The 15,687-nt window shown below is 49.0% G+C and overlaps 1 protein-coding gene across 1 annotated transcript in view; it reads left to right on the top strand.

The window, feature by feature from the left end:
- The window catches only part of SHISA6 (shisa family member 6), a gene marked incomplete at its 5' end in the record, with an annotated part of 180,334 nt that overhangs the window by 144,695 nt on the left and 19,952 nt on the right, over positions 1-15,687 (top strand). The window contains one exon of the mRNA XM_042022086.1: positions 11,327-11,389. Within this exon, the coding sequence (XP_041878020.1) occupies positions 11,327-11,389 (63 nt within the window). The remainder of the gene's footprint in view (positions 1-11,326; positions 11,390-15,687) is intronic.

Genomic DNA, 15,687 nt, shown 5'->3' with positions numbered 1-15,687 from the left:
CCCATCCCCTCACCCTGCCTCCCACCTTTGTACAAAAGTGCGATCAGGAAGCCGATCTGGCTGAAACTCGATGACAAAACCAGACAAATGAAAAAGCAGAGAGAATTTCCTGCAAGATCTGATAAAAACAGGCACAAGGGAGGAATGAGAATCATTTCCCTGAGGGCTGAGGAGGGAGCAGAACCTTCTCCCCCAGTGCCATCACGCCTGGCACCCGCTGAATCTGACCATAGAGCTGCTTCACTTGGCCTTGGTGAGTTTGGTGCAGAAATAAAATGAAATAAACCCTGATAAAACCCAATAAAATTTGTGTTCCAGCAAGCGGAGCTGAGGATCAAATCTGCCAACGAAACTATTCCCATGGAAGGCAGGGAGTGAGTAAATAAACGGGAATTGCTTTGCCTACAGGAGAGAGCTCACTCTGCTGTAAATCCTGGCCTCTGCCCGATCCTTTCCATGCAGGGCAGTAAATATTCCATGAGTTATCAGGGGGGTTTCAACCCCAACACGTGGTAAAGAAACCAAAATGACGTCTGAAAAAAACCCTGAGGTTGAACCCAAACCCACAGGTTCAAAATAAATAAATGTTGATGTCTTTTGTTTGCCTTCTGCCTTGAGGGCCTTGGAGCTGCCAAGAGCTGTCTCTGCACAAAGAGAGGCAGTGATCTCCGTTAATTAAAGATCAATTAAATTCCCACATAATCAAAGGATTCCAGAACCTGGGGCTTGAAAGATTTATGCTGAACTGCTTCACCTTTAAACCTGGGACAACTGGACATCCAGGCAGCTCTCCAGGGGATGCTCATTTTCCATGGAAAGGGATACCAGGATGCCACAAGCACTACTGCTGGTTTTAAAGGTGTTATTTCAGTGGTTTTTACAGAATTTTCCCAAATAAGGCCTGTTTGAGAAAACCTAAATAATGATAAATACTGTAACTTATTGTCACTAGAGACAGACTCATTATCCAGCGATGTTGGCTGTGCCAAGCAGTTTGGGACACTGGAATCAAGGCAGCTTTCCTGGAAAAGCTGGACTTTAAACTGTATTTTTTCTCTTTAGCAGTAATCCAATATTCCCAATATCTGAGTAGCTCTGAGGCTTACAAACATAAAAAATTAAAATTATTAAAAAAAAAAAAATTGTTTGTAATTTCAGCCAGTTTGGAGTTGGCCAAACAGAAAATTTCTGATCACAACATATGGAAAAGGGTTTTATAATTAAATATTTATTTAAAAAATAATATGAATGTATATATTCTCCAAGGATCTGTGCTTCATACCAGGAACATGCTGGTGGTCAGCATTAGGAAAGCTGAGAAAATTGGGATTGTGCAGCCTGGAGATGAAAAGACTCTGGGATGGCCACGTTGTGGCCTCCCAGTACCTGAAAAGGGCTTCATAAAAGATGGGGAGAGACTTTGGACAAGGGCTGGAGGGACAGGACACAGGGAATGGCTTCCCACTGCCAGAGGGCAGGGCTGGATGGGATATTGGGAAGGAATTGTTCCCTGTGAGGGTGCCAGGCCCTGGCACAGGGTGCCCAGAGCAGCTGGGGCTGCCCCTGGATCCCTGGCAGTGCCCAAGGCCAGGCTGGACATTGGGGCTTGGAGCAGCCTGGGACAGTGGGAGGTGGCCCTGCCATGGCGGGGGTGGCACTGGGTGGGCTTTGTGATCCCTTCCAACCCAAACCACTCCAGGATTCCATGATCTGTCCTCATCTCCTTCAAAGAGTCTGTGCCACCTTCTCCCTGTTGCTGGAATTGAAGCAGTGCCAGAACAGGAGAGGAAATTCTTAGTAAAAAGCAAGATTTTGACACTGTCACACACAGATCTTTCTATAGAATCGCTATTTTGAAAGCCTCTCTTGAATGTGACTTCAGTTAGACTTAAGCAGATGCTTAAAGTTAACCATCTGCTTAATTGCTGATAGGATTAGGATTTAACTAGAGCTCTCCCGTTCTTCCCTAACGCGGAGCCACTTTCTTTGTACCTTGATAAAGAAACTTACGGCCATGGCTCATTTTAAGGGCTTGATTAGTGCTGGTGACTTCTTTATATGCTTAAAGATAAGATTCTGATCAGTGTTAGATTGCATCTGGATCTTAATCGTCCTGAAAGCACTGGCCCAGAGCCATGGTTAGCAGTTGAGGGGCATGCAAACGAGCCTCCATCCAGGGAAAAGGAAACGCTGGGAACCAGCAGAAGGGTGGGATGGGTTTCACACCATCACAACAGACACGGGAACCAGCAGAAGGGTGCAATGGGTTTCACACCATCACAACAGACACATCCTTGTTCCTGGCCCCTCACAGCCACTTGTTGCTGTGTCACATAAAGAGATCTTTGCTTCTCTGCCCAGATACCTCCAGGCTGGCCATGCCTTGGTGACAGATGAGGAGCAAGTGGATTTCTGTGGCTTCAGAATGATTTAAAACCAGTTAAGGACTTCAGTCTATTTATCTGCATCGTCGTGTTGCTTATAACGCCACACATTTATCACTCCTGAGGCTGGGAAAGCCCTGCTGGGTTCTGGGCAAGCTGGGACCCACCCTCCTCTCCAGAGTCTCTGCATCCTCCTGCAAGGACCTGGTGACAGGACAAGGACTGGTCCAAAGCCATTTGGTTCCATGGGAAACAAACTAAGATTATTTTTCCTGTGATTATGCTTGGAGTGTAGCAGGCAAGGGCTTTGGCTCTCTGCTGATTCCTGTTTCTTTTCAGTCTCAAGAGTGAGATGGGACAGCCAGGCCCTGGTGTTTCCTAAGCGAAAGCTGTGACCAGGGCTTGGACTTCTGCTCTCCAAGTGGATCTGAGGTCCAGCACCCCTGGGCCCACTGGAGAGCCCTTCTGACAGCGATTTCATCCTCAACTTTTTCTCTTTATACTTCATGGAAGAGGAAAAAACAAGAGGAGGACTTTGTGTTCCCTTCCCTTCTCCTTCCTGCCAATACCATGGGGTTAAAAGGGACCGTGTTACTTCCAAAGGTATTTGCATAATTATCTCTGCGCTCGGAATGTGCAAGAGCTGGCTGTGTTCCACCAAAGATTGCATTTAACTAATCCTGCTTTAGCAACCCAGACTATTTATACCTTCTCAAATCAACTCCATCTCCAGAAATGCCCTTTAAAGGACACATTTTGTTCTCTCCTGGCCATATATTTTCCCCGTGAGCTGCACATTCTGGACCTGTTTCCAAAGGTTGCCATCCAGGGCTGCTCCCCCAGCTGCTGTTGTGCAGTGCTGGCTGATGTTAGTCATGCAGCCTGCTCAGCTGTTGGATTCCTGATGAAACCAGTCCATATTTATCCAATTACTTTGTGTTTCCGAGGCAGGGCGAAGTTCTCAGACACACAGGGGATCCCAGGCACTCATGGTCAACACCAGCCACCTTTGTGCCCTGGGCTTCACAGAACTTTCTCTCCCAGACTGAAAGTCCTTGTTCTTTCTCTTCATCTGGACTTCTCCTGGCCCTTTCTCCACTTTTTTCTCCTGCTTTATTCTGGAACATGTGAGAAAGGGCAGCAAGGGGTTAGCTGAAAACAATGAAAATCAGAGCAAATAAAGCAGGAAATGTTATGGAAAATGCTGAACTCCAGCTCCAGGTGAGTTCAGACATTCCCCTCTGGCTGAGGGGCACCGTGGTTGCTGCTCTCTGGAGCAGAGGCATTGCTGGGGGCATCCCCAGGAAGGAGGTGTCTCTTCTCCAGAGCCTCCTGCTGCTGAGCCAGCCAGGCTCTGGGAAGAGCAGGAAAAGCTTAAAGTTAACCTTGTGACAGAATTCACACTCCACTGTCCGTGAGGAGGAAAAACCATTTCTTCTTCAAGCCAGACACTCCAGAAGGCATCAGCTTCCTTGGAGAGAGAGATTTGGAGCTCTCTGTGACCTTTATCTTCACCATGGTGCTGCTGTTTTTAAAAATATCATTTTAAAGCCAAGATTGGGAAATATTGTTCTCGTGGCTTTGTTTTTCTGCAAGTGCCCTTTTTTGCTGTAGTGGCTTGGAAACAGGAGTTGCATTTTCCTCACGCCAAGCTCTCCCCTGCAGTTTTCTTTGGCAGTGAGGAGCTGCAGGGATGTGCTGGGAGGGAGCCATATGCTGGTGTGTAGGGAGCTCGTGAGTGGGCCTGGTTTCCATGTTCCATCGTGGATACGAGGGCTGTGTGGGAGGAGGAGAATCCACTGTGAATGAGTGTGTGATTTGTGCAGCCTTTCAATGCAGGAGACAGATTTTTGTGAGTGAACCCCACGCCCTGTTGTACGAGAACATCCTCCTCACGCTCCCATTTTTACTCAGATATTTGAGGGAGAAGGATTATTTTCCACCTCGCAGCTCAGTGGGCCTTGCTGATTTTTTAGTTTTTTCTTTCTTTTTCTCAGCCATGACCTCCAGAACTTCAGGGCCCACTGCAGCCAAGTGTTCTCCACCTGCAGCTGCACGTGGTGAAGATGTGTCAGGGCAGGGTTGGGTTGGAGATCAGGGAAAGGTTCTTCCCCAGAGGCTGCTGGGCACTGCCCAGGCTCCCCAGGGAATGGGCACCGCCCCGAGGCTGCCAGAGCTCCGGGAGCACTTGGACAGCGCTGCCAGGGATGCCCAGGGTGGGGTTGTTGGGGTGTCTGGGCAGGGCCAGGGGTTGATCTCTGTGGGTCCCTTCCAGCTCAGGGTACTCCCTTGATCCTGTGATTCACCTCCTACTTGATTTCTTAGATTTCATTTAAGCCTTCATCTCCCATAGCCTTAAAATAAGGAACAAACACAACCCAAGCTGGAAAAAAGAGGGGTCAAAAAGCAGCAGAAGACTGAGCTGAAGTCTCCTGTGCAATGTTCACTCACACGCCCTTTAGGCACTCGATGGATATTTTGCAAGTAAAATCCCTGCCTTGAGCACTGCTGGGACAGAGCAGGGAAGGCTCAGGGCTTGTAGCAGAAGCACGAGGCACCAAGGGAAGGATAGGAATTGGGGCAGGGGAAGCACTGGCGCGGTGTCCAGGTGACCCTGACATCCCTCTCGGCACTGCTGGGGAGTTCCTGCAGCCAAATCCAGAGATTTGGCAGATCCTGCTGAAGAGCCTGCAGCAGCTCCAGGTGTGAGAAACACCAACCTCCAGCCTGCCCTTGCCGTGCCAGCACCTCCCAGAGCACCCACAGCGCTGGGAGGGTGCTGGGCACCCCTGGCAGGGACAGGCCTGGAGGAACCTGAGTTGATCAGAGCCTTTCAAAGTCCCTTTGGTTTCTTGCTCCCCAAAGTTCCAGCACCTCCAGCGTGGTTTTCCAAAGTGCTGAGCTCCAGGGCTGCCACAGGGACGGAATCGTGGAGTCATTCAGGTCAGAAAAGACCTCTGAGACCCCCCGAGATTCCAACCCAGCCCCTCCACCTCGTTCACCACTGAACCACATCCTCAAGCACCACATCCACATGGTTTTTGAACACTTCCAGGGATGGGGACTCCACCACTTCCTTGGGCAGCCCATTCCAGTGCTTGAGCACCCTTTCTGTGAAGGAATATTCCCCAATATCCACCCTGAGCCTCCCCTGGCCCAGCCTGAGGCCGTTCCCTCTCCTCCTGTCCCTGTTCCCTGCCAGCAGAGCCCGACCCTCCCGGCTGCCCCCTCCTGTCAGGGACTTGTGCAGAGCCACAAGGTCCCCCCTGAGCCTCCTTTGCTCCAGCCTGAGCCCTCCCAGTTCCTTCAGCTGCCCCTCACCAGGAGCTTGTGCCCTTGCTACCTTGGCTGGGATGGAGAGTGACAAACCTGAAGTTGAACTGGGCTGGGGGGGCCTTTCCAGTCCCCCTCCTCTAATTGCGTGGCCACTGATTCCACCTGCCTTCATTATTTTCCCCCCAGGTAAACCAGGAGCTGTTCCACCTGCCTTTCCTCCCCCACAAACAGGACATGATTAATTAACAGCTGATTTTGTGCTTGCAAAATCCTATTAAAAATCCCCTGTGTGATATGAAAAATCTGACCTGAGTTTTCCAGGGCTGTTCCTCAAAAGGAATACAGCCTGGCAGGTGTGAGCACACCTGTTCTGGCCTCAGGGCCAGCCCCCAGCCTGCCTGCCAGGAGAGTCTGGGAGCTGTTTGTGTGGCTTGGATGGGTGTAGAGGAAAAGCCTGCATGGAAAATAACAGTTCCATAAGCAGTGCAGGATTTGGATGGCGTGGGGTACTAAAGAACAGGGCCATTCACCGCTTAATGAGGATTAAAATAACTCCTGAATAGCTGCCTTATTCCCTGAGCATCCTGTTCAATGAATGAGTCACAGGATTACAGTTGAAAAATAGGTTGGAATGGTAGAACAAAAACCTGACATGATGAATATCAAACGGAGGGTTTGGGGACAACCTTTCTTTTGGTATTTCCAAGCCCTCTGGTGACTGATGTGCTGACTCTACCTGCAGCTTAACTCTTGGGTTTGTCTTGCCACAGTCCATTTTTGGGGGTCTGTGTGCTGGGGGAGTGCTGGGCAGGTGTGGAAACACTCTGCAAGCAGGAAATTCACAGCACACAAGTACAAAGTAATTAACTATTGGCTCGTGTACACCAAAGGCAGCTGGGGTTTAACGATCTATTAGGCTAAATATTCCTGTGCTCATCACCTCTGAGCCCCGCCTGGGCAGACCTGGCTCGGGAGGGGTTCTGGGCTTCACTTTGCCGCTTTCACTGCCCAAAATCAGGGGAAAAGGGTTGGTGCTTGCTCCCCTTCCCTGCTCAGCTCTGCTTGACCATTCCCTGGAGCAGTTGAAGGACGTTTGCTCCAGGCTTCCCCTCTGGAATACAAATTGTGAACGGAAAATGCCGGAGGAGGCCGGTGGGTGATGAACGAGGAGCTTTGTGCTCAAAGTTATTTCCATTCTCCTCAGCAGGTTTGGGGCTGCTTCCCTCCCTGCCTTCTGGCTCTGCATTTCCCTCCGTTCCTAAAGCCTCGAGTAAGATCAGCCCTGGGAAGGGATTTTCTCTTCATTAGTGAAGGAGGTTTCTCTTCATTATCAAGGAGGTTTCTTGTCATCAGCACAACAACTGCTCCTTCCACCATGCTCTGGAGATCTCAGCTGGGGCTGGGCAAATGCTGAGGCTGTTGGAAAAACCAGAGGGGCAGAAGGCAAAGAAGTGTTTTTCATGGAATCATCTCGATTGGAAAAGGCCTCTAAGATCAAATAGTCGAACCACCAACCCATGGCCCCAAATCTTTTAAATCCCTTCAGAAATGGCGACTCCACCATTGCTCTGGGTGCTGATGGCTCCTCTTTAGGCCATTTCTTTTGTCCTGTTAACTACAGATTTCAGAGCAGCTTCCAGTACTTTAATAAATTCTCTAAAACGAATGCAAAGTACAGCACGACCATCAGAATGATCATCTATCTGTGTTACAGTTACAGATATATCTGTAATACCGTTGACATATATTAAAAATATCCTTGCTTTGCAGTTTTCATAAGGAATTTTATTAGGAAAGACAGGCTGGAAAATATGGCATTTTCTTTTCATATTCTGACACTTGATTTTTTTTTTTCCCATTACAGAACACAATAAATCAAAGTTTTATTAGTAGTATTCCCATATGAAATTCTTGAGACTGAAAAAAAAAAAATAGGCTCTGGAGAAGACTGAAGCCAAGTACCAAAGGAAAGGTTAAATCTGTGAAAAAAGGTTGTGTCTCAGGAGGATTTCTCAGCAGGAAGTGCAATGGGAACTCTTTGGGGGCTATTTAAAGTATTCTTTAACAGTTCCTCAGGGTTTTGCACCTTGGTGCAGACAATTCAGGTGGCGATTGTGGTTTAACCCCAGCTGGGGACTTACCCCCACGACGCCAGCAGGATACAGTGGAGAACTGGAAGGCTAAAAGTGAGAAAACTTGTGGATAGAGACAGTTTAATAAAAGAAATAAAATAATAAATGGTAAATGAAAAGGAACGTGTCCTCCGTGCGCGTGCCTTCCCCTGTTTGCAAAGGCGTGGGAGCACTGGTTCCCTTTTTTCCAGTGAAACATCTCATTCTTTCTGCTGGTTATTTTATCTGATCGCTCCTCCAGCTGTGCTCAGAAATTTCCTATTGTGGTCTGGCAATTCAGAGCCCTGTGGGTCCTTTCTTCTCCTAATGGAGTTTCCTGGTAAATGGCTTTGAACTCAGATCCTTGTCTCAGCAATAGATAAGCTTCTGCCTAACTGGCACTTCACAATTAACAGCATTATCTTGTTAAACCTGAAGAGGTGTAGGAAGGCTCAGCCATCATTTTAAAGCGTTTTATTGCTTAGAAAGTGTTTACAAAGGGCTACAGAAGTGGTAAATGAAGCCCAGCGCTGCATTCAGATGCTTGATTAGCTCAGACGCATCAAAATGCCAACAGTTCGGGTTCTGGCGGGGTTGGATGCCATTGCTTCAGCAGGAGCCTCAAAACACCAGAGGTTTTTAGAGGGGAAAAAGGAAAGGAAAAAGGAAAGGAAAAAGGAAAGGAAAAAGGAAAGGAAAAAGGAAAGGAAATTGGATGTGAAATGAAAAGTTGCTCAGAATCAGAAGACGGTGGTTCCTATTCAGGTGCAACTGTCCTCAGTGAAGACCCAACTTCCCCCAGGAGTGAGGTTGTGGGAATAAGTGACCCGTGAGTGTTCGCAGGAGAGAGAAACCTCTGCTGGTTCCCTCCTGGAGCAGTTGCTGTGTTCAGGCTGTGTCTGTTCCTGTTCCAAACACCGGCATTTCACACCTCGAGTGTCCCCATCTCTGTGTCCCCTCTCGCCTGGCAGCTCCTGCAGCACCAGCAGGAACAGCGCACACAGACTTTGGGGTTTGGGTGTTTTCTGCCGCTTGGTCTGTAAATGAGCTTTGCTGGAGCCACGCTGGAAGTCCTTGCTCTCCTTGGCGTGACTGCAGCCCACGCCTGGCTGGAGCCCAGAGGGACGGGCACAGGAGCCACAGGCTCCTCTAAAAGTGTGTGGAAGGATGGAGACCTCCGGGGGAAATTCATCTTTCCCAGGCTTGCAGGACAGAAGTGTCTGTGGAGCAATTTAGTCATGCTCGATGAACTTATCAGCTGCAAATGTCAAGGAGAGGCCATCAAGAAATAAAACAGGCTCGTTACTCACTACCTGCTTTGCAGCCTCAGAAAGAGATCCGATAACGTATTAATATGGGAATAAACGGGGGGTAAAAGAACCGCTGGAACTCGTGCCGGGCACGGGATGAAGATGAGGGAGCGATGCGCCCTTGTGGCAAAGGAGGCCACCAGCATCCCGGGCTGCGCCCGCGGGAGCGGGGCCAGCGGGGCACGGACGGCGTCCGGCAGCACCGGGGACGAGCAGCTGGGAAGCCTGTGGGCCACTTATTCAAGGACACTTGAGGTGTCCCTGTGGACCTGGGCTTCTCTCAAGGTTTGCTCATCGCGTGCTGGCAGCCAAGCTAAAACCCTTTCATTTTCCCATCTGCCCGGGGTACACCGAGTGCCTGGATTCTGGATGGAGCAGGAAGCAGGTGAAGATGCCTAAATAAACTCTGATTTTATTCCTGGTTGCACCCAGACACTCGCCACAGTGAGGGAGAGCAGCTCCCACCGAGATAAATGAGCAGCCAACACACAGAAACAAATCATGGCAACTTAACCTTTTTTTCTTTTTTTTGCTGTGTTTTATGGCCAGGGAGGAATAATTCGTATTAAGGATCATGACCTTAGCAAGATTTCCAGCAGTTTCTAGCAAAGCAATGTGAGATTAATTAGAGAAGTGGGTTGTTAATGAACCTGTCTGGGGTAGAGGCCACGAGGGCTGAGTGACCATTCAGGGATCAAATATCAGGGGAAGGATGGGCTGATGTGGTTCTGGATTTGGTCTCTTTGTTCCTGGTGGAAAAAGAATTTGCTTATTAAATTTGCAGGTGATATGAAGCTTGCATGACTGTAAGTCTATTAGAGAACAGGATTAGAATTTAAAATGTTCTTGACAAATTGGATAAATAGCCTGAAAATAAATTGATTAAATGGAGAAAAATGAGATGCCTCAGGCTGAAGCAGGAATACTAAAAAGCCTTGTCTGTGTTGGAGAACAATTGGAGAGTTCCTTGGAAAAGTAATAAGGAATCACAAAGGATCATAAACTTTACACGAACCAGGAAAAGAGAAGTATTTCAAGTTTGTGTGAACAAGAGAAGCTGACTTGGGACAATCCAGGCATTCCACTCTGTCCTGGTTAGAAACACATCCCAGACTTGAGAAGGATCTGGGTCAGTGGGAGCAGAGGGTGCTGGAATGACAGGGGTCCAAGGGAAAGCCAGTTTTATAGGGAAACAGGAAAGGAATGGTGTTAGCATGAAGGATGAAGGAGCACATGCTAACTGTGGTCATGAAGAGCTGTGGCAGAAATAAGGGGGATTCTCTCCACATCCCTGGAAGACAGGAGAGAAGGAACTGCTCTGAAAAGCAGAAAGAAAGGCCCAGTGACACAGATCTTCGGGGGAGAAAGTGAGATATCCATGAAAGGTTTGGGAATAGTACAGGACGCACTGGACTAACCCCCTGCACCAGGAGAGCAGGACATGAAAGATTCCTAGAGATCTCCTCTCATCCTACACTGCTACAGCTCCATCCATGATGGAAAGGTCTGGACAAAGAGCTCATTCCTTACTGGAGTAGGTGTGGAAACTAAAGCTCGTGGAGGTTTATCAGGAGCCCCTTATCTGATCCTTTTATTGCAGTGAGAAGGAGACAGAGTTGTTTCCCACCGCCAAGGGCCGTTCCCAGCCCCAGTTCCAGCAGTGACTCTGCCATGGATTGTTTCCCCTGCACGGGGTGCCTCAGTCTCACAGGATTGCCCCTTCCTGGGCAGGGACCCACAGCCCCTGTGCAGCTGTTAAACTCCCCGAGGCCACACCTTTGGCTGCTCTCTGCACTCACACAGGACGTGCTGCTTGTGCTTGTGCTCACAGTGGCCCAGGCTGGGCTTGGGTGGTTGGGGCTCACATCCTGAAAACCTCCAGAGCTCCAAAGCTCTGTGCTCGATGGAGCTGGAGCTGTGGGATGGGGGCCTCAGGAACAGCCCACCCCTGTGGGCACAGCTGGGTGTGCTCCTGCCTGGACGTGTTTCTCACCTTTGCAGAGAACCCTCATCTGCAGGCTCAGCAGAAGGGGAGCAGATTCCCATTATCGTGTTCTCCTTGCATCTGGAATTTTAAGTGAACTGCATAACAGAATCTTCTGCTTTCTTAAGCATTTCCTTCTCCTTCCTTTAATCATGCTGAGATTTCCTGCGATACTGTGAGCTGTAATTATCATCTGCAGATCAGTGGCGGTGCTAAGCTGGTTCTTAAAGGGATTTTTTTTCTTTTTTCTGTGAATTTCAGATGACCAAGAACAAAATTATAATCACCTGATACTAAACAGTGCCACCCAGACACCTACACATGGTAAGAGAAAGCAAAGAGCAAAATTACACACGTTGTAACTTTCCTCTGCCAGCCAGTAACGTTTACTGGCACCAAAGTGTGCTTGATGTTAATGGAAATATTCCTCTGGTGATGCTGCATGGCTGATGGTTCCCATCAACATTAAACACAGGACCATATTTTCAGTGGTGTGCCCAGGGAAATATGGCCCAGTCTTTTCTAGGTGTGCTGATCAGCCTCGTGTCTAATTCCAAGATACTCCTCTGTTTCCCACTTCGTTTCCTCCACCTCACCCCAGCCTGGAGAGGTTTCTTCACTCCCTCCATGGCCAGAACCTGCCTCTCTCTGCTCAGCCCTGTCCCCCAGCCCTTCTGTCCCCTCCTTTGGGTTTCCCTGAGCAGCACTGGAGCCTGGGCTGTGTCTCCCCTCCCTGGGAGCCACCACAGACCAGTCAAACCCCAGCAGCTCCTGGCTCCATCCACCCCCAGGCCAGTCCCTGCCACCCAAACCCTGTTCCCAGTCTCTGTGCAATCAGACCAATTTCTGATTGATCCCTCAGGTCCCCTCTGCTTTCTTCCCTCTTCTGCTGCTGCCTTGTCTTGGTCCTGTCCGTGTCCCTCCCTGCACCCTTTGCCTTTGGAATGGGATCCATTCCTCCAGCGTTGGCAGCTGGGACCTTCCTCCTGCTGGAAGCACTCAGTAAATCTCATCTCAAACGCTTCTGGCAGTGCTGGGTCTCTGTATTTGTTACTCTTTTTGTCCTGGCGTTTGTTTTGAATTCTGAAACCTCATCCTGACTATTCTGGAGCTGATTTATTGTGAGTTGTGTTCATGTGTAGAGATCTCCCTGTTGCTAAGGAGGGTGGGAGAACAATTGCCCTTGGAAAGATCACCCAAAACCTTCGGGGTTTCTCCTTCCCAGCGGAGGCAGGCAGCTCTTCAGCCTGCAAGTTGCTTCCATGGTAAGACTGTGTTATTAGGGCTTCATTTTCTGTCTTCCAAAAACTCCAGGAGGAGCAGTGTCAGCTCTAAACTCACCAGTGCCACAGCAGTATTTATTGAGCCTGAACTGACAGCCTCCAGTGCTCCTCAGACTCCTTGTTCTGTTTACTTCTTCACCTTCCTGAGGAAAAAAAAAGAAGAAAACAGAGAAATAGGGCTGAAATTGTGTTTTCTTCTCTTTGGTCTTGCTACTCCTTCTTAAAATCCAGCCCCTGCTGGGCTCTGAGCTGCCCCAGGAGAGCGCCCTTAACCTGTGTCTGCCCAGGAGCTTTAATGGAGCCCCAGCATCAGGGTCCCATTGCATCCAAGAACTCCAGGGAATGTGCTAAGACAATTAAATTTCCCTCTGCTCTTAACAGATGCTTTGCTTTTTCATGTACTTAAGAGACAAAAACACAAAGGCAGATACACTCATGATCTTGGATTCCTTGTGCTTCCTGTGTCTTAATAATTTGGTTGTTCCGAGTGGCTTGGATGAGCTGACTACAAATAACTGTGTGATTCAGAGGTTCATCTTCTCCCTGAGTTCTCCATATGGCCATGGGTGCTTTTGTTCCTTCCCCTCGTGTGTGCTGCTGCTGGTGAGCCATTGCTTGGCGAGTCTGAAACGATATTTGGACTTTTCAAGTAAGACATCAGAAGAACTTGCAGGATTCAGAATTACTGCTGAAACTGTGACCAAGGTTTAATTTAATTCCTTCCCCAGCTGGGGCATGGGGTGCATTTGCTGTGTGGTTATGCAGATTTGGAGGTGGACAGGAGCACTGTGTTCACCAGCTGGTCCCTCAGCCTGTCCCTGGCACCCCCCGTGCTGTGACAGCCTCTGAAGGAGGCAGAGTGAGGGGCCTGGGCTCAGTTCACCCTTAAGTGCAGTAAAAGAGCAGCTGAAGGTTACCAGGATTCCAGCCTGAGCCAGCAGGGCAGTGGCTGTGGGTGACATGCAGCCAAAAATCCCTCTTGTGCCTGGAGCAGCTCCCTAGGGTCTCACCCCACAGGGATGCACTCCGTGGGTGTGCAGGGTGAGCTGGAAACCTGGAATTCCTGTCAGGATCAGAGCTCAGCTGCTGTGGGCTGGTGTCTTCACAGCCTTCACCTGTAATTCCCTGAGTCTCCAAGCTCCCTCCGTGCTGGGCCTGAGCAGCAGAGGATTCCCACACCCAGCTGTGCAGACCCCGAGCCCGGGGCTCTGCAGGAGAGCTCCTCACGGAGAAGGAAGGAAAGCCAAGTTCCCTTTCCCCTTCCTGCACTGGCTGGGCCTTTGGAAAAGCAGAGCCAAGTGCACCAACCCAGCTGGTTTCCCAAAGGTCTTGGGAATCACAGCAGGATCTCAGCATCTGGGAGTGATCCAGGTGTGCAGCAGGGCAGCCATTCCCTGTTTGGGGAATCGTAATGGGATCTCAGTGTGCAGGAGAGATCCAGATGTGCAGTGGGGCAGCTGTTCCACCAAGCAGCGTTCTGGGCAGACCCTGCTGCAGCCCTGCCAGGGCCATGGTTCAGCTGAGCAAGGCAGAGGGTGGCCAGCATCTGTTTCCATGGCAGATGCTCTCCAGCTCCTCATGTCCTGCTGCCTCCAGCTGCCACAAAGGAGCAAATCCCAGGGGATCAGAGCAATCCATGCTCACAAGGAAGGAGGAGAACAAAGAAGAAGCAGGTTTGACCTTAGGTTTTGGAGCTGTTCTGCTGCAGGTCCCCAGGGTTAAACCCCCAGGGGCTCTGGTTTAACCTGGCAGGGGGTGGCATTTTCGGGGCACAACCTTTCAGTGCCAAGGGGCTGCCCACCACAGAGCTGGGATTGCCCTGAGCTCTTTCCGTGCAGGAAGGAATCACCACTAATTAACAGAGGGGTCACAGTTAATCTGCTCTGTCAGGCTGCTCTCACCTTGTTAGCAGAGCTGGGAGGGGGAGTCTCCCTTCCCTCCCTGCCTGGCTGGCACAGAGGGCTGGAAAATCTGGTATCTTGGGGAAGACAATTCCCAACGGGGTCAGGAGAAGTGACCACAGGCAGGTGAGTCCCAGGAAGTGGCCAGGGCCAAGCTGGACGGGGCTTGGAGCCCCTGGAAGGTGTCCTTGCCCATGGCAGGGGTGGCACTGGATGAACTTTAAGGTCCCTTCCAGCCCAGCCCCTCCTGGGACTCCACAGTTCCATGACTCTCCCAACCCAGGGTCTGCAATCCCCGGATTTCAGTTCTGCTGCTGTTGAGGGCTCTGAATTTACCACTCGGACTCGGAGCATCCCACATCTTCCAGGAATCCCTTGGTTTTTTCCTGCTGCCGGACTATTCCTGCCCCAAATTCCCTCGCAGGACACCAAATGTCCCATTCCAGAGCTACCTGCAGCCCTTTAGAAACCTCAGCCTGAATCTGCTTTCAGTGACAGACTTTAGACCTCAATTCCTCTGAAATCAGAACTTTCCTGTGGATTTCCTTAACTCTAGACTTTATTTCTACCTCAGCTGCAGATTTGAGCTGCAAATGAAGAACTCTACAGCAGTTTTAGGAAGTGTAGTGATTTGTATGTAAAATGTGAGTGGGAGGGAGCAAGTATTAGGCTCTAAGCACAACCAAGTTTTACATATGAAATGCAGCTAAATCTTTTGATACATTAATTTATCTCGCTTAGATATTCAGCCTTCACACAAAATAAGCACATAAAATGATTTTCCCATAAAAACATTAAAATATGAAGGAAAAAAAATGAGCTGGGGGCACAAAAGAGAACTGAGCATCAGCTCTAACAGAAATACACACTGACTGCCTGGGCTCAGTTTCTGCTCAGCTTATTGCTGTATTTTTCACTGCTGCTGAAGTTTCATCTCATTATATTTAGTGCATATATAATTATCCTAACCTTAAGAACACCTAATAAACAATTTTTTTTTACATCTTTATAAATACCAAGCGCATTTCCAAATAATACAGCGAGAAGGAAGTTCATAGCACGATTTTTATGTCAGTTAATTGCATTTGACAATCATCTCAAAAAATACTTGGTAAACCACCATGAGCAGCCAATTACTTCAAGGTTTTAATGTGGCCAATTTGTTTTTCCATGGATGATGCCTGGGATTGCTCTGATGGAGGCAAATTTCATTTTATAGCTGTACTTGTGTGAGCTTTTACCAGATTCCTCTCTGTACTCATGTAGGTGTTTGTCTTTTTTATATTTCTCCTTTCTTTTTCTTTCTTTTCTTTCTTTTCTTTCTTTTCTTTCTTTTCTTTCTTTCCTTCCTCCCTCCCTTCTCCTCTTTATTCTCTCTTCTCTTCTCTTCTCTTCTCTTCTCTTCTCTTCTCTTCTCTTCTCTTCTCTTCTCTTCTCT

Source organism: Corvus kubaryi, unplaced genomic scaffold, assembly GCF_017639235.1.
Source record: "Corvus kubaryi isolate FWS band 111438036 unplaced genomic scaffold, C.kubaryi_AGA036_p1.0 37187, whole genome shotgun sequence".
Taxonomy (NCBI): domain Eukaryota; kingdom Metazoa; phylum Chordata; class Aves; order Passeriformes; family Corvidae; genus Corvus; species Corvus kubaryi.
The sequence above is the reverse complement of the archived record's forward strand: the minus strand, read 5'-3'. Positions and strand labels throughout refer to the sequence as shown.